General features: G+C 32.3%; 1 protein-coding gene across 10 annotated transcripts in view; it reads left to right on the top strand.

Annotated features, from left to right (window-relative positions):
• Positions 1-22,563, top strand: part of CNKSR2 (connector enhancer of kinase suppressor of Ras 2) — a 315,200-nt gene that overhangs the window by 51,677 nt on the left and 240,960 nt on the right. For all 10 annotated transcript variants that reach the window (XM_031959496.1, XM_031959493.1, XM_031959498.1 and 7 more), the window contains exon 2: positions 9,159-9,322. In XM_031959496.1, coding sequence (XP_031815356.1) covers positions 9,159-9,322 — 164 coding nt within the window. The remainder of the gene's footprint in view (positions 1-9,158; positions 9,323-22,563) is intronic.

Here is a 22,563-nt window from a genome sequence, read left to right as displayed (position 1 = left end):
AATTTGAACTAAAGCCGGCAATGTTCACCATTTTTTGAGATCTTTTTTTCTCATCACTAAAGTGATTTAAAGGAGATTATAGCACAACTTTAGGAAGCCCAAACATTGGCCTTCCCATTTTGTCCCTAATAGGTTCAAAGAAGGCTTCAGTTCTCTTACAAATATGTAAATAAATAAAAGTCCCATTCCTAACCCTGTTCTTTTTTATTGTTGTGAAATTCTATAACAACACACCATAAAAAGAGACAGTCTTTAAAAGAAAGGATTATAACATAAAATCTTATGTTTAGGGCTATTACCCATAATGACAGCAATAGTATAGCTAAGGAAATCCTGAAAATGCCATTAAAAATTAAGGTTATTATTTCATATTCCTCATTTGCCTGTTTCTTATTTATTAAGGATGACAAACTGTTCCCCAAGTATTGAAGTTTAGCTGTACTTCTCAAAGAAAAGTCTTTTTTTCTGTTTTTCTCTTGTGTGAAAAACAGAATAATTTTCAAAAAACCATCTTCAGAAGAGTCTTAGAAGAATAATCAGTGAATTGATTTATTGACTTGTTATGGACTATTTAGTCATAGTAATGGGCAACTTGTCTTCCATTGTTGAAAGAAGCTTTCTTGATTATTACCACAAAGCCCTTGGTTTGATTTGTAAAGCACAGGCATATTTATATATGCATGGATAGATAATAAAGAATGACTCCATTGACAGCATGCTTTAAAGAATAAGCACAAATGTTATAACTGAAGGAGTAATATTCAAATAATTAGAAAATAAAAAATATTTATATAACATTAAAACTTTGTTGAATATCTCTATACAATGCATATTTAATTCAGGAGGAATTCTAGGATTTTATTATGAATAGTATCTCAGGTCTATCCTTATGTCATTCCCAACTTCAGAAGGTAATCATTATAGAATATGCCACGTCTTGAGAAACAAAGCACTCATTTGAACTTCCTAATTACTTAAGCCTAAGAAAATGTGTTTCTTCCATAGCATATAATTTACAGTTAAAGACTGAAATCTGGGAGAAAGATACTCTAACAACAGAAAAGAACAATTAACAAATTTATGTTGATAAGGAGCTAGAAGCTTAACTAAAATGTCATAATGACTAGTCATTAATTTAAAGTAGGAGAAATGCTGGATCTGTGATTTCATAGGTAAGGGGTGAGGGAAAAGTATTAATGCTTAGTGGCAACTTATTTGGAATTTATAGTCTCAGAAAGTGAGTAGAATGCTGATTTGCTTAACACATACACACACACACACAAACACACACACACACACACACACACACACACACACAATGTCTAAAACATTTGGAAGTAAAATCCAGATTTCATAGCATCTCTTCTTTATCCACTTTGTCATAATACCTCTCTGCCCTTTTAAATAAGAACAGAAAGAATAAACAATTATCGTATGATTATGAGGCATTATTCTAATAAGGTTAAAAGTCTGATAGACTTGAGTGTAGGAGCAGCCAGATTTCTTTTTTATTATTATTATTATAACTTTTTTATTGACAGAACCCATGGCAGGGTAATTTTTTACAACATTATCCCTTGCACTCACTTCTGTTCCGATTTTTCCGCTCTCTCCCTCCCTCTTCCCCTACATGGCAAGCAGTCCTATATATGTTAAATATGTCGCAGTATATCCTAGATACAATATATATGTGCAGAACCAAACAGTTCTCTTGTTGCACAGGGAGAATTGGATTCAGAAGGTAAAAATAATCCGGGAAGAAAAACAAAAATGCAAACACTTTACATTCATTTCCCAGTGTTCTTTCTTTGGGTGTAGCTGCTTCTGTCCATCGTTGATCAATTGAAATTGAATTAGGTCTCCACTTCCATCAGAATACATCTTCATACAGTATCATTGCTGAAGTATATAATGATCTCCTGGTTCTGCATTTCACTTAGCATCAGTTCATGTAAGTCTCTCCAAGCCTCTCTGTATTCATCCTGCTGGTCATTTCTTACAGAACAATAATATTCCATAACATTCATATACCACAATTTACCCATAGCATCACCAATTGATGGGCATCCATTCATTTTCCAGTTTCTAGCCACTACAAACAGGGCTGCCACAAACATTTTGGCACATACAGGTCCCTTTCCCTTCTTTAGTATCTCTTTGGGGTATAAACCCAGTAGTAGCACTGCTGGGTCAAAGGGTATGCACAGTTTGATAACTTTTTGGGCATAATTCCAGATTGCTCTCTAGAATGGTTGGATTCATTCACAATTCCACCAACAATGCATCAGTGTCCCAGTTTTCCCACATCCCCTCCAACATTCATCATTATTTTTTCCTGTCATCTTAGCCAATCTGACAAGTGTGTAGTGGTATCTCAGAGTTGTCTTAATTTGCATTTCTCTGATCAATAGTGATTTGGAACACTCTTTCATATGAGTGGTAATAGTTTCAATTTCATCATCTGAAAATTGTCTGTTCATATCCTTTGACCATTTATCAATTGGAGAATAGCTTGGTTTCTTATAAATTAGAGTCAATTCTCTCTATATTTTGGAAATGAGGCCTTTATCAGAACCTTTAACTGTGAAGATGTTTTCCCAGTTTGTTGCTTCCCTTCTAATCTTGTTTGCATTAGTTTTGTTTGTACAAAGGCTTTTTAATTTGATGTAATCAAAATTTTCTATTTTGTGATCAATAATGGGTCTCTAGTTCATCTTTGGTCACAAATTTCTTCCTCCTCCACAGGTCTGAGAGATAAAGTATCCTATGTTCCTCTAATTTATTTATAATCTCGTTCTTTATGGCTAAATCATGGACCCATTTTGATCTTATCTTGGTATATGGTGTTAAGTGTGGGTCCATGCCTAATTTCTGCCATACTAAATTCCAGTTATCCCAGCAGTTTTTGTCAAATAATGAATTCTTATCCCAAAAGTTAGGATTTTGGGGTTTGTCAAACATTAGATTGCTATAGTTGACTATTCTATCTTGTGAACCTAACCTGTTCCACTGATCAACTAATCTATTTCTTAGCCAATACCAAATGGTTTTGGTGACTTGCTTTATAATATAGTTTTAGATCAGGTACAGCTAGGCCACCTTCATTTGATTTTTTTTTCATTAATTCCCTTGAGATTCTTGACCTTTTATTATTCCATATGAATTTTGTTGTTATTTTTTCTAGATCATTAAAATATTTTCTTGGAAGTCTGACTGGTATAGCACTAAATAAATAGATTAGTTTAGAGAGTATTGTCATCTTTGTTATATTCGTTTGACCTATCCAAGAGCACTTAATATTTTTCCAATTATTTAAGTCTGACTTTATTTGTGTGGAAAGTTTTTTGTAATTTTTCTCATATAATTCCTGACTTTCCTTTGGTAGATAGATTCCCAAATATTTTATGCTGTCGACAGTTATTTTGAATGGAATTTCTCTTTGTATCAATGAGCAGCTAGATTTCAAATCCCATCTCTGATATTCATTAGGTTTGTGATGTACATAAGTTTCAACCTCTTTGAGCTCATTTCTTCATCTGTAAAATGGAGATATTAGCTACTGGTGGGTTAATTCTCACAGGGTTGTAAAGATATAATGGGATAATTGATAATGTGTAAAAAAATACTTTGTGAACCGTAAAGCACTCAGTTAATGTCATCAGAAATTATATAGGAGGAGCATATAATCCCTTTAGACAGATGTGGTATGAACATTAAACAAAATAGATATAATACAAGATTTAATTACATTTTAAGATAAAAGAAATATTTACATATCCATAGAATAAGTGAAAATTTGCTCAAAATAATTCAGGCAACATATTTTGGGCTAATTAAGAGTTCCTATCAACCTATAATGTACTTGGGTGAGCATGATTCATTTTTTTTATTAATTAAACCTTTTTATTTGCAAGTCATATACATGGGTAGTTTTTCAACATTGACCCTTGCAAAACTTTCTGTTCCAAATTTTTCCCTCCTTCCACACCCTCCCTTAGATGAAAAGTAGCCCAATACATGTTAAATATGTTAAAATATATGTTAAATCCAATATATGTATACATATTTATACAGTTATCTTGCTGCACAAGAAAAATTGGATCCAGAAAGAAAAAAAACCTGAGAAGGAAAACAAAATGCAAGCAAACATCAACAGAAAACATGAAATGTTTTGTTGTATTGTGTTCCAACCCTGTTCCCACAGTTCTCTCTCTGGGGCTAGATGGCTCTCTTCATCACTGAACAATTGGAACTGGTTTGAATCATCTCATAGTTGAAGAGAGCCATGTCCATCAGAATTAATTATCATATACTCTTGCTGTTGCCGTGTATAATGATCTGGTTCTGCTCATTTCACTTAGCATCAGTTCATGTAAGTTTCTCCAGGCTTCTCTGAAATCATCCTGTTGGTCGTTTCTTACAGAACAATAATATTCCATAACATTCATACACCATAATTTATTCAGTCATTCTTTAATTGATGGGCATCCACTCAGTTTCTAGTTTCTAGCCACTACAAAAAGGGCTGCCACAAACATTTTTGCACATACAGGTCCCTTTCCCTTCTTTTATATCTCTTTGGGAAAGAAAACTCTTTGCTGGGTCAAAGGGTATACACACTTTGATAACTTTTTAAGCATAGTTCCAAATTGCTCTCCAGAATGGTTGGATCTCTTCACAGTTCCACCAACAATGTATCAGTGTCCCAGTTTTCCCATATCCCCTTCAATATTCATCATTATCTTTTCCTGTCACCTTAGCCAATCTGACAGGTGTGTAGTGGTATCTTAGAGTTGTCTTAATTTGCATTTCTCAGATCAATAGTGATTTGGAGTGCCTTTATATGTGCTAGAAATAGTATCAGTTCTTCATCTGAAAATTGTCTGTTCATATCCTTTAACCATTTATCAATTGGAGAATGGCTTGAATTCTTATAAATTTGAATTAATTCTCCACATATTTTAGAAATGAGGCCTTTATCAGAATCTTTGAATGTAAGAAGAACATGATTAATTTTTGGAGTAAGGCAATCAGGATTGAGTGACTTGCAAAGGGTCAAACTATTACTAAATCCTGAGCCCAGATTTTAATTCAGGTTCTTCTGACTCCAGACTTAGTCCTCTATCCATAGTGCCACCCAAATGGTTGAATTTTTAAAGAAATGGTAGACGATTATTGTATTAGGAGGAAAGAGAAATCATATCAAGATAGAGTGGTGGAAAAATGCTGAATAGAAGAGGTAAAATTTAAACTTGAGCCTAAAGTATTCAAAGAATGTGAGTGGGCACAGAGAAGTAGAGAATGATTGTTTTAGCTAGTTGGACCATCATGAGTAAAAGCACAAAGATAAGAAAACTTAACATCTAGGGACCGGTAATAAATTTAATTCAGTGAAATCTACAGTAGGAATAGAAAGGAAAAGTCTGGAAATGAAGGTTGGTAGGAACCAAAGAGAACCTTTAATGATAGGTTAGGGATTTTCTATTCAGTCAACAAACTATAGTTAAGTACTTACTATATGCTAAGCATTGGGGGTACAAAAAAATCTCCCACAAAACATGTTCTCTGTCTTTGGGAAGTTCACATCTAAAAGGAGAGACAACATGCAAATATCCCTATCTTTATCTATCTACATAAATACAGTATATATATAAAAAAAAACATCTCTTTCAGTTGTAACAGGAAGGACCTGGGAAAGACATTTTTTAAGAAGGTAAGAATAAAGCTAAAGAAACCAAGAAAGTTAGAAGGGGAGCATTTAAATATTGAGAGATAGCCAGTGAAATGGCATGAATAACCATGAGGAAAATGAAGAAAACTCTTTTTTTTGTGGGAAATATGAATTTTGGGAGACAAAAGAGAGGCAGCTAAAGATCATCTTTGTTAGGTGTTATCAAAGAATCTCTGAATATTATGGATGTTTAGCCTGAAAATTTTACTTAATGTTTTAGGAGGTGGAAAGATTTTAGAGATTAAGTTGATTGACAATATAAGCTCTTTGAAGTCATTTTTTTGTTTTTATATTATCAGTGCCTGGTACAAAGTAGGCATTTAATAAATGCTGAACATTAAATCCTGTGTACTACGTCAATGATAGATGAGAAAACTGTCATCTAACCCATGTCATCTAATTCTAAATATAAGATCCTTTCCATTTATTAAAAATGAGCATTTAATATTTACTATAAATTATTTAAAGAACTGGGGATACAAAATTTGCAAAAATAAAAATCCCTACTCTCAAGAAGTTCATATTTCGATGAGGAGAAAACATGTAAATAACTAGGTACATACATGATACATATAGAGCAGATAGAAGGTGAGATATTGATTGATTCTTTCTAATACATTTTATCCTTCCCTCTAATATTTCTGAACACAGTGTTGCTTCTTTGCCTGTACTTACACTACACTACTGAGTTGGAAGGGGCTTTTATCTAAGGGGTAACTAAGTGAAACAGTGGATAGAATGTTGGGTCTAGAATAAGGATGACCTGTGTTCAGATATGGTTTCATAAATTATTATTTGTGGAACCCTGCAAAATTCACTTAACCCTTTTTTTGCCTCAGTTTCACTATCTAATGAGCTGAAGAAAAAAATGGCCTATGAGCAAACTATTCTAGTATCTTTGCCAAGGAATCCCAAACGAGGTCATGACAAGTCAGACACAACTGAAAAACCTGAACAACAAAAAGGAAGGCTTTATTGGCAAACTGTCTAGACCAATAAACTCCTTGAAGATAGTATATTTTTTTTTGTCTTTCTGTATTAGTCCCTATAACAACAAACACTAAATATCTGTTTGTTGAGGTGAAGATAATTTGATATTAGGATTTTTTACAATGGTTAAAGGTGTCTTAAAGTAAGAAAAAAAGCTGTTTTTGATTTATTCACTATTGCTGTAGTTAGTTGTAGACATAACTGTTCCACTTTCCATATTGTGTTTAATTATTATTAATTTGTTCCTTCTCTTCTAGTTTCCTTTTTTTCTTCTAAAATTCTATTCTACTCTTACTTTAATAAGTATAAAACTTTCAAACATTAGTGTCTTTTTAATTAAATTCACAATTTGCTGCTTAAATGGAAGACTTTGCAATCTTGAATGAAATTTCTTGGTTTCTTTTAAGATCTGTGTTTTGGGGGAGGGAGAACTTTAACTTGTGTCTTCAAACTTCTCTAAAGTTATATGCTTTCACCAAAATCTTAACTCAATTTCTTTTTGCTGTATTTAAAAGTAGCATGATTAGCCTAAAATTTCAGAAATATACTGGATTGTAGACCTAACTTTAAATGGACACATCAACATTTACTTTTTCCCTTTTTATCAACTTAAAATGCTGTGTTATGTATTGCAACATATTTTACTGTGTTATAATTTTCAAGAATAGTGAAGATTATGGAAATTGAAATTATTTTCTCAGAGTTTTTAATTCAATATCTTGTGGCTTTTTTATGACAAAAGTCATTATAGCATCTAATCCTAACGTTCATTTTTTTGTCTAGCTTCTTTAAAAACAAAGTGCAAGGATTTTAAATTTGAGCTGGTGATATAACTTCTGACATTTTTCCTTTAAAAATAATTACATATCATTCTCTTACTCAAGTTTTTTTTTCCCTTCTCACAATAGTTATTGATAAGAGAAATTAACGGATGAGGGGAATGAGTAAATTGATGAAAAAATAGTCAAATTTATAGATAATTGTTATCATGCATGGAGAAGTTTGAGATTGGAAGGAAATAATCCCCTATCGTCAATATTATTTCAACAAAAGCAAATCAGTCAATGGATATTTTCAAGGAGAGTATTCATTTTCTTTCCTTTTCTTATAATGGAAGTGAAAGAAGGGTGAAATTCAGGGATCATGATGACAATATTTAATGTTTATATATTTGTGTTTTAAATTTGGCGAAAGATTGTGGGAGGGGAACTTTCTCATTAATTGAAAATGAGATAATTATGAATTAAGTGAACTGGTATACAATCAGTTAAGTTTTTACAAATCATTATATATTTGCCATATCATCCTGGGAACCAGAAAGTCTGAGCCTCATATCTTGTGGTATGGTCTGTTGTGTTTTTATTTTTGTCTTTGAATCCCTAGAACTTATTGTGCTGGATAACACATGCATTAATCTGTAGATTCAGTGATTTGGTAGGTTATTTCCTCCATTTTTCATTTTTTCTGTGGATAGAAAAAGTAGATCAATAAACAAAATTGCTAAATAATTTGAAGTGTTTAAATACAAAATTTATTAATTTAGAATGATACTAGAAGATTCAGCTTCATGGTTAAGTAGATAGGAAGGAGTTCCAAGAAAGTTATCATAGAACATGATTGTTTTCACAATTTTCAAATATGGGAGAAAAGAAACTTCCATAAATGTTAAGGTACTATTAATGATATTCTTATGGATAATAGAATTTTACTAGTTTGGATGTTCCTTCAATTCTCCATCCCTTCTCACCCTCTGTGATTTTTGTCCATGTTTTTCTTCAAATCCCCCAGATATGATTTATTGAAATTCTAGGAAGTTTCATTTTTTTAATATATAGAGTGCCAGTTACCACTTAGGCAGCAAATATGTTATTGCCCAATCATGTTTTATAATTTGTCTGTAACTTTTTCCAATCATGAACATCTTCAACAATATCTCCTAAGTGAATTCTTGTGTATATCATCCTTAATAATAGAATGTGAATTAAGACGAAAAATATTTCTTAAAACAAGCATTTAATTTAGTGATAAAGATATATCCGCCTAGCTTTTGATCATTTTTTTACAATTTGCCTTTACATTATACTAACAATGATATTGCAACCTGACATTGCTCAGTTCTTTCCTAAATATTATTACTAAATCATTGGGTTATTTCATGAATAATAGTTGTGTGGTTGGCATTCTGTTTGGAGAGGGGAATGGGGAGAAGAATGAACTCAAACTAGCACATGTATTCTGTGTAGTTTTGAAATTTCTCCAAAGTGATCAAGTGTAGAACTTTCTTTTCCTTATTTCCATTTTTAAGAATCACCAATCTTACTCAAAATCTTTTCATTTGAACATATCTGATCATAGAATATTTTAAATTCTTTTCAGTTTATTTTATCTTGTACTTATTGTTTGGGTTGATGTATTTTCCTTTTCTTCATTTTTATAGGCCTGGATGATTGTCTTCAGCAGTACATTAAGAATTTTGAGAGAGAAAAGATCAGTGGTGACCAGCTGCTTCGAATTACCCACCAAGAACTAGAAGATTTGGGAGTCACTCGCATTGGCCATCAAGAACTTATATTGGAAGCAGTTGATCTACTATGTGCACTGGTAAGTTTCTTAAATGATATAACACTTGGGGTAAAGAAGACTTAATTTTTTGTCATTGAGATAATATAAGTTTATGAGAATAGTTTATGTATTCCTAAAGAGTACTTTTGGCAAATATATTAAAAGAGAGAAGAAAAGGTTATGAAAGCTATATACCACAATAGGGCACATATTTACCATCACACAATTGATTGAAAGATGTAGATAATAAATAATCTCAGTGGGCTGATTGTTTGTTGACAACTGTAAAAAAAAAATTATAGGGCAAAATACCACCTTAAAAGCTATCTTTCAACACTGTAACTCTTGTGTCCATGTACAAACTATATAGGATTCTTTGAAAGTTATAACAGTTGAGATAACATTATTAAAAATCCTCTATTAATATCAAGTGAGGCAAATAACAGGGAAATATAATTTGCCAAAAATATTCACTAATGTCAGAAAAAATTTAATGCACAAAGTTAAAGAGGAATATCCATATAAAGAAGAAGGTGAGGGCCTTCGATTATTCTTGTTTGCAGTTAATATTCTGCTGATTGTATGATACCATAGCATTTCCTATAATAACTCAAAAGAATATGAGATCTAACTATTTATTCAATAGAAATTAAGTGGAAAGACCCATATTATCAAAGCTATGATATGTATTTAGATAGACAGCTTTGGGATCACACAGATACTTTCATATGTGTTCACACATAAGCAAACATATATGTTCACCTTGGACAGATACCATAAATGGATCGTTAGGTAGGCCCAGAATTCAACAAAAAAAAGACAGTGAACTGGACTTCCTTTGGGAAATTTCAATGCTGCCAAACTTCTTTCTTAAACAAGATACATCTTTTAACAATAGTGTCCTTCCATTGATTTTGTATGACTTCGAAGCATGAAATAGCATAGTTTCTGAAGAACTGAAGTTTAAGATCAGCTAAAGATCAATGGAGAGATATGTGATATGCTGAGCAATCTGTAGCACATTAAAAAAACAATATTAAGGAGAAGTGATATAAAAAACGCCAAAGAAATTGAGCTAGGTCTTGATTAGGGTGAATGATGAATCCCATATAGTGGTTTCATTATTCTAATTCAAGCCTCATATTTCCATTGGGATGGAACTGCATTTTATATATACAATTACAACTTCAAATAGTGAAAATCCAAATACATGTAACCACTTTACAAGATTCATTATTCACACTAATCATGTATGTGAGTTGTGCTGGCCATGCAGTGAGAACTCAAAATGTCTCATGAACATTGGAATTCTCAAAATATCAAGAAACTGAAAAATATTCCCAATTTATTGTGTGAGGCACTTCTCAACAACAGGACATGGAGGAGAATAACATGGTATGTTCAAGCATAAAGAGATTATAATCTTTGTCACTGAGGGGAACACATATATCAGTGAGACTGCAGGTTCATTGAAGGATTGAGAGCTAATAAAGGTAGAAATTAAATTGAAGAAATCATATTCCCCAAACTCTCATCTAATGAATATCATCCTTGAATTCAAGTTTATGTAACCTAAAGCTGATTACTTCAGCCTAAAATTTGAACCTTTTTCAGGTTTTTCCAACCCCAGATCATTGACTTGTACTGATTAGAGATGAAGTTTTACTACAGTGTAAAAATTTTACTACCAAAAGTATTTTTTAATATTAAGATTTTTTAACATTATTCTTCTGCCTACTTCTTTGAAAGCTATCACTTTCTACATTGTCCATTGTCACCACTTTTATTTGACATAGACCTAGAAATTCTGAATATTCTAATAAGACATAAAAAAGAAATTGAGGGAAGAACCATGGATAAGGAAGAAATAACATGTCCACCTTTTGTAACTAAAATTGTTAATTTTACTAAATTAAATTTAATAAGAATAAAAATTTCATCAAACTGGTAAATTAAAATCCACACAAATCATCAACATTTCTATTTAAAATAATACCAATAAAACACAGCAGGAAGATAGAGAAGGAAATATTCCATTTAAAATAACTACAGAATTATATAAAACACTTGGGAGTCTACTTATTTTCTGTTTCTATCTTCTTCCATTGTTCTTGTCATCTCCCATGAAACCTAAGAAATACAGAGAGAGGGTAGGAGAGAGAGGGGTGAGAAGGAGAGAGAGGGGGAGAGAAGAGGAGAGAGAGACAGAGAGAGAGAAAAGGAAAGAGAGAGGGAGAGAGAGTCAGTGTCATAGTCTTTGGAGAGTGCAGTTTAGTCTATACTTAGTTTTTTAGTTGGGAATCAGTGCCAAGTTACAAATTATGAAGCTCTGTATATCAGCTGGTGTCACCATGTTCAGCTTCTTGGGGAAACTTAAAAATAGCAACTTGCTTTGAGAGTTTTTCATACCAGTCTTTGGGGAAATTCAATCAGTTCTAAAGCACCTTTCCTTCTTAAAATATTCATTTGAAATTCATATTGCAGGTATTGTCTCTGAATATAAAGATATGACAGAGTAGCCCTTTTATGGGAAAATCAACTTGGAAAAAGTTATGTCATTTTTTATAGTTTCTTCCAAACATTCCCCCTGAGAATTATAAATTACACAGTGCATTAAAACATAGCTCATGTAAGAGCTCATGGAGGAGAGAAGTGAATATTTCAGTGATCCCTTTACCAGGTTCTCCCAGAACACAAAATATTTCCCGGGAGAAAGTTTCATGCCAAACATCATCTGCCCATATTTTATTAAGCCAATCTGGTTTTTAAAACTTCGTGATGTCTCATTCTTAAAAGTCTTCTCTAGAAACTAAATCTGAGCTTCAGTTTCTCAAGCTTTTTGACATCTCATTCTTAAATGTCTCTTTTTCTAGGTGGGTGTTTTCATGTCCAGTTCTTGAATTAGTACTCCCACTAGATGATGATAGAAGTGAAAGGAGATAAGAGTATTTTAGAATTAGCTCACTGAATCATTTTATGAAACAGACGCATTCCAATAAGATTGCCTGTGAAACACATTTCTGAAAAGCAGATCCTATTTTCCAACTGAATTCCACTATAAAATCTGTAAATATTTTTCCAGAGGGAAAAAAGCTCTTTATAGACAGGGTTGAACAGGCCCCTGACATTTCAAATATTGAAGAGTATGTACTATTTTTGTTGTTCCTTCTCACTTTTGGCATTGATTATCTTTGTTCTTTGTCACCACAAAAAAAAAACTGTTATAAAATTTTTGTACATGTAGGTCCTTTTTACTTTTTTATGCTCTTATTGGACTATAGATCTAATAGTAGTATTACTAGTTTTATACTCCTTTGGGCATAGTTTCAAATGCTTCTCCAGAATGGTTGGATCAATTTACAACTCCATCAACTGTGCATTAGTGTTCCAATTTCCCCCACATCTTTTACAATATCATTTTCCTTTTTTGTCATATTAGCCAATCTGATAGCTATGGGATAGTGTCAGAGTTGTTTTAATTTTCATTTCTCTAATCAGTAGTGTGATTTAGAGCATTTTTATATGACTATAAATAACTTTAATTTCTTTGTTTGAAAACTGGATATTTTTATCCTTTGTCCATTTATCAATGGAGAATAACTTCTATTCTTGGAAATTTTATTCAGTTTTCTATATATTTGAGTTAATGCTGTAAAATATGTTTCCCAGATTTTTGCTTTCCTTCTAACTTTTATTGCATTGTACATTTTATTTGTGCAAAAAAAAAAAAGCCAAACCTCTTTGGTTTGAATTTAATATAATCAAAATTACCCATTTTACATTTCATAATGTTCTCTTTTTCTTATTTGGTCTTAAATTCTTCCTTTCTCCATAGATTTCACAGGTAAATTATTCCTTGATCTCCTAATTTGCTTATTATATCAGCCTTTATGTCTAAATCATGTGCCTTATTTAGCTTTATCTTAGTATATTGTGTGAGAAGTTAGTCTATGCAAGTTTCTATTCAGTTTTCCCAAGTGGTTTTTGTTAAATAGTGAATCATATCCCAGAAGCTAGAGTCTTTGAGCTAATCAAACAGTAATATTACTATAGTCATTGACTGTATTGCATCTTGTATACCTAACCTATTCCTACCACTTAGAGAGTAAAAAATAGTTTTGATGATTGCCACTTTTTCATATAGTTTTAGATCTGATATATGTATACTAACTTCCTCTGCATTTTTAAAATTAATTCCCGTGACCTTTATTTCATTATTATTCATTAATTATTGACCTTTCGGTTTTTTGAAATGAATTTATAATTGGTTTTTCTAGTTCTATAAAATAATTTTTTGGTATTTAATTATTATGGCACTGAATCAGTAAATTAATTTAGGTAGAATTGTCATTTTTGTTATATTAGCTCAGCCTATTCATGGGCAATTAATATTTTTTCAGTTATTTAGATCCGACTTTATTAGTATGGAAAGTGTTTTATGCTATATAGTTCCTGAATTTATCTTGTCAGATAGACTACCAAATATTTTATATTATCTATATGTATTTTTTAAAAAAAGATTTTTTCTATTTCTTACTGCTGGATTTATTGGTAATACATAGAAATGCTGATTATTTATGTGGGTTTACTTTATATCCTGTAACTTTGTTAAAGTTGTTAATTATTTTAAATAGTTTTTTTTTACCATAACTCTCTAGGATTTCCTAAGTATGCCATCATATCATCTGCAAAGAATAATTTCTTTTTCCTGTCTTATTGCTAAAATTAACATTTCTAGTACAGTTTTGAGTAGTTAGTGGTAAGAATGGGCATCCTTGTTTCACCCCTATTCTTACTGGGAACACTTCAAGCTTATCCTCATTATATATAAATGCTTGCTAGTGCATTTTGTTATTTAGCTAGATGCTATTTGTAATTTTAAGGAAAACTCCATTTATTCTTATGCTCTGTGATGTTTTTAATTGGAATTGATGCTGTACTTTGTCAAAACCTTTTTCAGCATCTACTGAGATAATCACATGATTTGTTAGTTTTGTTATTGATATGGTCAATTATGCTGATAGTTTTCCTATTATTGATCAATCCTACATTCCTGGCATAAATCCCATTGGATCATAATGTATTGTTCTGGTGATAAGTTGCTTTGATCTCATTGCTAATATTTTATTTAAAATTTTTGCATCAATATTCATTAGGAAAATTGGTCTATAATTTTTTCTCTGTTTTGACTCTTCTGGTCTAGTTATCAGTACCATAGTTGCATCCTAAAAGAAATTTAGTAGGATTCCTTTGTCTATTTTCTCCAAATGGCTTATATAGTACTGAAATTAAATATTCTTTAAATATTTGGTAGAATTCACTTGTAAATCCAGCTGGCCCTGGAGATATTTTCTTAGGAAATTATTTAAATGGGGTTATTATTTAAGTATTTTATTTCCTCTTCTGTTAATCTTGGCAATATTTATTCTTGTAAATATCCATGCATTTCACTTAGATTGTCAGATTTATTGGCATAGAGTAGACCAAAATAGCTCCTAATTATTGTTTTAACTTACTCTTCATTTGGTGCTAAATCTACTCTTTTCATTTTTGATATTGGTTATTTGCTTTTCTTCTTTTAAAATCAAATTTGCCGATGGATTATCTATTTTATTGTTTTTTCATAAAAATCAGCCCTAAGTTTTTATTTATTAGTTCAATAGTCTTCTTACTTTTGATTTTATTCATCTCTTCATTGATGTTCAGAATTTCTAATTTGTTATTTAATTGGGAAATTTTAATTTGTTCTTTTTCTTTTTAGATGCATGCCCAATTCTTGACCTTCTCTTTCTCTATTTCATTCAAGGAAACATTTAGAGGTAGAAAATTTCCCCTCAGAATTACTTTGGTTGCATCTCCTGTATTTTGGCATATTGTCTGATTATTGTCATTGTCTTTGATAAAATTATTGATTGTTTGTTTCCATGATTTGTTATTTGACCCATTCATACTTTAGAATGAGATTATTTAGTTTCCAATCAACTTTAGTGTATCTTTCCATGGCCCTTTATTATACATAATTTTTATTATAAAATGTTCTGAAAATGATGCTTTTAATATGTCTGTCTTTTTGTTTTTGATTGTGAGGTTTTTATGCTGTAAAACATGATCAATTTTTGCAAATGTACCAAGGAGAAAAAGGTATATTCCTTTCAATCCCTATTCAGTTTTCTCCATAGATATATCATATTTTCTAAAATTTTATTTTCCTTTTCTGAAATTCTATTCATCTCCTTATTTTTTCTCTTGTTTATTTTGTCATGAGATAGTTCAGGCCCCAATAATATAATTTTGCTATTTTTTTCCTGTAATTAACTTCTCTTGTAAGAATTTGGATATTACACTACTTGATGAATATATTTTGGTGTTTCTATTCATTATCTATGTTACCTTTTAGCAAGATATAGTTTCCTTCCTTATTTTATGTAATTTGATTTATGTAGAGGGCCAGAACTCTGGAGAAGTATACTTGAAACAAGGTATTAATTCAGTGAAATTGATGAGATGATGGTTCTTTAGTATACATATACTTAGTACTTAGCATGGTGATATAATGGTTCTCTACTTCATACATCCATAGTGTGCTGTAATGATGTAATTGTACTAAGGTATATACAGGCTGAGAAGGACTGGAAATGAGACATTCCATCTTTGACCAGCCTCGTGGTGGCTGTCCTGCCTTCATCACTTCTCCACTAAGACCAAGGACTCTGGCTGGTCCCAAGGTCCTCCAGAGACCTAGCCCAGACATTACAGATTTAGCTTTGTTTTTGTTTTGTCTGAGATCAGCATTGCTATCCCCAATTTTTTAATTTCAGATAAAATATAATACATTCTGCTCTAGCCTTTTACCTATACTTTATATGTATCTCTCTGCTTCAGATATGTTTCTTGTAAACAATTTATTGTAGGATTGTGGTTTTTAATACAATTTGTTATCTGCTTCCTTTTTATGGTAGCATTCACAGCTATGATTATTAACTGTGTATTTCCCTACATCTTATTTTCCCTTCTGTTTATACTTTTTTTGCTCCTTTTACTCTTCTCCTCTTCATCAGTGTTTTACCTCTGGCCACCACTTTCCTCAGTATGCCTTCCCTTATATCAGTTCCCAATCTCTTTTCTTTCCCTTTTCCCTTCCTACTTTTGTCCTCCCTTTTGTTAAACCCTCCTTTTCTTTTTTCATTTGCCCTTCTACTTTCCTTTGGAATAAAATAAATTTCTATGCCCGGTTGAATGTATTATTTCCTCTGAGTCAAATTCAATGAAAGTAAGGTTCAAACAATGCTCACCCCTTTTTTCTTCCCCCTTTCTGTAATAGGTGTTTTGTGCCTTTCCATGTGATGTAATTTACCCTATTTAGCCTCTCCTTTTCCTCTTGGCCCTGTATAATCTTTTTTTTTTCATCAAAATTTAAAATTTTTCATATCATATCAAAGTCAATTTATACTTATACCCTTTGTCTAAGTATACTCCTTCTAACTTACCCTAATAGAGATATAATTCTTTAAAAATTGCAAGTACTGTTTTCTCTTGTAGGATATAAACAGTTTAACCTTATGAAATAAATTTTTAAATTTCCTGTTTACCTTTTTATGCTTTTATATCCATTATGTTTTTTCCTCAGGAAACTTTTAAAGTCATCTATTTCAGCAAATGTTCATCATTCCCCCTGAAATATTAGGCTCAATTTTGCTGGTTATTGATTCTTAGTTTTAATCTAAGCTCCTTTGCCTTCTGGAATATCATATTCTAAGCCCTCTGATATTTTAATATAGAAACTGATAAGTACTATGTAATAGTGACTGTGGCTCCTTAATATTTGAATTATTTCTTCCTGGCTACTTGCAGTATTTTCTCCTTGACTTGATAATTATGGAATTTGTCTACAATATTCCTTAGAGTGTTCATTTTGGGATCTCTTTCAGGAGATGATTGGTGGATTCACTCATTTATTATTTAACCCTCTGGTTCTAAGATATGAGGGCAAGGTTTTTGATTTATTTTTGTATAGGGTATTTTTTGAAAGGTTATGTTTTTTTTAAATAATGGCTTTGACTTTCAGATAGTTCAATAATTCTTAACTTATCTCTTTTGGATCTCTTTTCTAAGTCATTTTTTCCAATGTAAGTATTTTACATTTTCTTCTAATTTTTCATTCTTTTGATTTTCTTTGACTGATTCTTAATGTTGCACTGGGTTAAAAACTTCCTCTTGCCCAATTCAAATTGGTAAAGAATTGTTTTCTTAAATTAGCTTTTGTACTTTCTTTCCTATTTGGCCAATTCTACTTTTTTAAGGAATTATTAAAGAATTGGTGGATTTTTTCTCATTTGGTCAATTCTTTTTTTTAAGGAATTGTTTTCTTCAGACAATTTTTGTCTTTCCTTTTCCATGTTGTTGACTGTCTCTTCTATAACTCTTTATCTCTCTTATTTGATTTTTAAAAATCATTTTGAGCCCTTTCAAGAAGGCTTTTGGGCTTTAGACCAATTCTTTCCCTTTTGAGGTATCTCAAGGAGATATTTTGACATGGTTGTTCTCTTCTGAGTTTGTGTTGTGAACTTTCCTGTTGCTATAGTAGTTTTCTAAGTCAAGACTCTTTTCTGGCTTTACTAATTTTTAACCTATATTCTGGGCCCTCAAACAAATATACAAATTGAACTCTGCTACTGGCATCCAGGAGATACTGTCCTAAGTTCATCTGCTGGAGACCTGGGGCCTGGTCACTGGCTTTATGCAGTTGGACTCTGGTACTGAATGTTTGTTCACTGTGCTGAAGTGGCCCGGCCTTGTCATGCCTATTGTTATAGGGGTTCCAGACCTGATAGTTTGCCTTCTGCACTGGCTGGAGGCCTCACAATTTGACTGCTGTGCCCCTAGGTTGCTGACCCCAAATTGAGAGCACTCATCATTGATCTATCCTGTGACTAAGAATCTGCCACAGGCTTACTTGAACAGTGTACACTGGACTGTGCTACTCCTTTATCCAAGTGAGACAGACCTTCCTAAAGTCCTCCTAAAGTATCTTAAGCTGGAAATTTGTTAATTCCTTCTTTTTCTAAATTCTGTCATTCCAGAATCCATTTGAGGCTTAATTTAACATTGTTTCTGAGGGAAAATTAGGAAAGCTCAGATATCTTCCTAGATTTTCTCTGTCCCCCATTTTATACATTTTTAAGATCATAATTGTGTAAGGTAATTTACTTGAAGTAAGCAATATATAATCTGTATTATAATTCCATTATACAAGTTTCATCAAATTATCATTACCATAACAACAAGGCTAATACAATTATATAGTGCTTGCTCACTTACAATGAATTTTTATGTAAATTACAATTACGGAGTAATTATACTCTGGAGCCAGTGCAAGTTGTGGTAATCTCATATTATGGGATTATGTAAACTGCAGCTCATAGAAATTAAATATGATATGTCACATGGGAAGGGCCAATGGAGTGACTCAAACCCAGGATTTTTAGTCTTACTTTTCCCACTGTACCATGCTGCTGCTAAGGTATTTAGAGTGTGCCATTCCCAGTAAAAATGTAATAAAAGTCAGAAAAAATTTAATTGCTTTAAAACACTGTTGAAATCACTGCACATTAGTATTCATAGGTAAATAAATGTCATCATAATGGTTCATTTATGCATGCATTTATTTTATAGTTATTTTATGTGAACATGCATCATAGAAAAATTACAGCATAATTTTTTTCTAGATATAGAATTGTCATGATTATTTTTTTAATGAGCTAATGAATTAACCTGCTTAACTTTAAAAAATGAAAAAAAATCTTTTAAAAAATACTATGTTCAGGATTCCAAGAATCTTTTTAAAATATTTTATTCCTTTAGTTCCCTATTTTTGTCTCTTTTACTTTAAGAATGTAATGATGACAGGGCCTTGAACTGAAATGCTTAATTAAGAAAATACTCAAGGGGGCAGAGCCAAGATGGAAGAGAGGACACACGCTTCATTCTAAGCTCCTTTTTACCCTCACTTACTAATTACCAAATTCAGCCTCTGAAATAGTGCTTCACTGGTAGAATCCACGAATATTGGGAGTACAACAAATTACCAGCAGAAGATAATCTGGAAGATCACCAGAAAAGGTCTGTATTGATCAGGGAAGGAGGCCAGCACAGGCAGGGAGAAAAAACATGGAGACTATTTGCAAGGAAGACTGTACCACAGGTTGGCTGCTCTGCTTTGGTTAAAAAGCAGTAGATTAGCAGAGAAGTTACACAAATGCTAAAGGTAGAGTATACCCCAAAATGCCAGAATTTAATAGAACCTGGCCACACTCACCCAGCACCAGGAGTGACTCAGCATGGACCATAGCAGATACTCAACTGCATACCCCAGCATAGGGCTCTGCCCAGGGAAGTCACACTTCTGCACAGTGGGGCTCTGCCTGGGGCAATCACACTTCTGCATAGCAGTGCTCTTCCTGGGGCAGCAGCACTTCCGCAGCTTGGCTGCTCTTTACAGCCCTTTCGCAGAACAGCTATTGTCCATCTGTCCCTGTTTTGTAGGGACTCTGTAACCTTCTTGACCTAAGGCAGACCCCAAGGGCTTTTTAAAAATGAGTTAAAAACAAGAAAGAGTAAGAGAAAGAGAAAGAGAGCAAGTTTCCAACCCTGAGGAGACTAACAGCAGAAAGTCTCCAGATAAAACCCCAAAGGGGGATATAGCCTGGTACCCATCACACAATGCTCTCCTAGAAGAAATTATAAAAGATCTTAAAAGAGAACTAGAAGAAAAATGGGGAAAGGAAAAAGAAGCTTTGCAAGAGAGTATGGAAAAGGCATATAATTCATTAAAAGAAAAATTTGATAAAGTGGAAAAAGAAAACAACTTCCTGAAATGCAAATTGTAAAAGGTAAAGAATGCCCAGGGACAAAGAATTTGTGAATTGGAAAAGATAAAGAACTTCCAGGAAAGTAGGATTTGTGAATTGGAAAAAGAAAATAACTCATTAAAAAAACATTGTGGGAATCTTATTCTCATCAGACTGGGCTCAAAGAAGAAAATATTAGACATATTTGGTTTACAGAGAAACTTCTTTCAGCTCATTAAAAAGTGGGAGAAGAAAAGGGAAAAGGTAAAGAGTAGGTTAAATAGAAGGGAATACAGAAAAAATGAGGGAATGGTATACAAAAGGGGGAAGGGATTCTAAGGGGTGGGAGGGATTCTAAAGAGAAGAGCTGCGTGAGGCAAGTGGTACCCATAAGTTTAATAGTGGGGAAGGGGTTAAGGGGGGAAAGAATAAGAAAAGCATAATCTGGTGGTAATAAGATGACAGGAAATACAGAATTAGTACTAATTCTGTAGTAGTTTTAACTGTATATGTGAATGGGATGAACTCTCCCATAAATCGGAGGCAGATAGCAGACTGGATCAAAAGTCAGAATCTTACAATATGTTGTTTACAAGGAAACATATTTAAAGCAGGATAGTACATACAGAGTAAAGGTAAAAGACTGGAGCAGAATCTTTTATGCTTCAGATGAAGTAAAAAAAAAAAAAGCAGGGGTAGACATCTTTATCTCAGATCAAACAAAAGCAAAAACTGATCTAATTAAAAAAGATAAGGAAGGAAACTATATCTTGCTAAAGGGTAGCATAGACAATGAAGTAATATCAATACTAAACACATGCACCAAGTGGTATAGCATCTAAATTCTTAAAAGGAGAAGTTAAAAGAGTTGCAAGAAGAAATAGACAACAAAACTATAATAGTGGGAGATCTAAACCTTGCACTCTCAGAATTAGATAAATCAAATCACAAAATAAATAAGAAAGAAGTTAAAGGGATAAATAGAATATTAGAAAAGTTAGGTATGATAGATCTTTGGAGAAAACTGAATGGAGACAGAAAGGAATACACTTTCTTCTCAGTAGTTCATGGAATCTATGCATAAATTGGCCATATATTAGGACATAAAGACCTCGAAATTAAATGCAGAAAGGCAGAAATAGTAAATGAATTCTTTTCATATTACAATGCAATAAAAACTATATTCAACAAAAAGCTAGGGGTAAATGGACCAAAAAGTAATTGGAAACTAAATAATCTCATCCTAAAGAATGAATGGGTGAAACAGCAAATTATAGACACAATTAATAATTTCACCCAAGAAAATGACAACAATGAGCCAACATACCAAAATTTGTGGGACGCAGCCAAAGCGGTAATGAGGGGAAATTTTATATCTCTGGAGGCTTACTTGACTAAAACAGAAAAAGAGAAGATCAATGAATTGGGCTTGCAATTTAAAAAGATAGAAAAAGAGCAAATTAAAACACCCCAATCAAATACTAAACTTGAAATTCTAAAATTAAAAGGATAAATTGATAGAATTGAAAGTAAAAAAAAATCTATTGAATTAATAAATAAAACTAAGAGTTGGTTTTATGAAAAAAAAAAACAAAATAGATAAACCTTTGGTAAATTTGATTAGAAAAAAAGAGGAAAATCAAATTGTTAGTTTTAAAAATGAAAAGGGAGAACTTAGCTGTACCAAAAGCCTAGCTGTACCAAATCTAAAATTATATTATAAAGCAGTGGTTACCAAAACCATTTGGTATTAGCTAAGAAATAGAATAGTTGATCATTGGAATGGGTTAGGTTCAAAAGACAAAACAGTCAATAACTTTAATAGTCTAGTGTTTGACAAGCCCAAAGACCCCAGCTTTTGGCATAAGAACTCACTGTTTGACAAAAACTGCTGGGAAAATTGGAAATTAGTATGGCAGAAACTAGGCATTGACCCACACTTAACACCATACACCAAAATGAGGTCAAAATGAGTTCATGACCTAGGCATAAAGAATGAGATTATAAATAAATTAGAAGATCACAGGATAGTTTATCTCTCAGATCTGTGGAAAAGGAAGGAATTTATGAACAAAGAACTAGAGATCATCATTCATCACAAAATAGAAAATTTTGATTATATCAAATTAAATAGTTTTTGTACAAACAGAATTAATGCAGACAAGATTAGAAGGGAAGCAATAAACTGGGAGAACATTTTTTACAGTTAAAGGTTCTGATAAAGGCCTCATTTCCAGAATATATAGAGAATTGACCCTAATTTATAAGAAATCAAGCCATTCTCCAATTCATAAATGGTCAAAGGATATGAACAGACAATTCTCAGACAAAGAAATTGAAATTATTTCTAGCCATATGAAAAGATGCTCCAAGTCATTATTAATCAGGGAAATGAAAATTAAGACAACTCTGAGATACCACTATATACCTGTC

The sequence above is a fragment of the Sarcophilus harrisii genome, chromosome 3 (genome assembly GCF_902635505.1).
Source record: "Sarcophilus harrisii chromosome 3, mSarHar1.11, whole genome shotgun sequence".
NCBI classification, from domain to species: domain Eukaryota; kingdom Metazoa; phylum Chordata; class Mammalia; order Dasyuromorphia; family Dasyuridae; genus Sarcophilus; species Sarcophilus harrisii.
The sequence above is the reverse complement of the archived record's forward strand: the minus strand, read 5'-3'. Positions and strand labels throughout refer to the sequence as shown.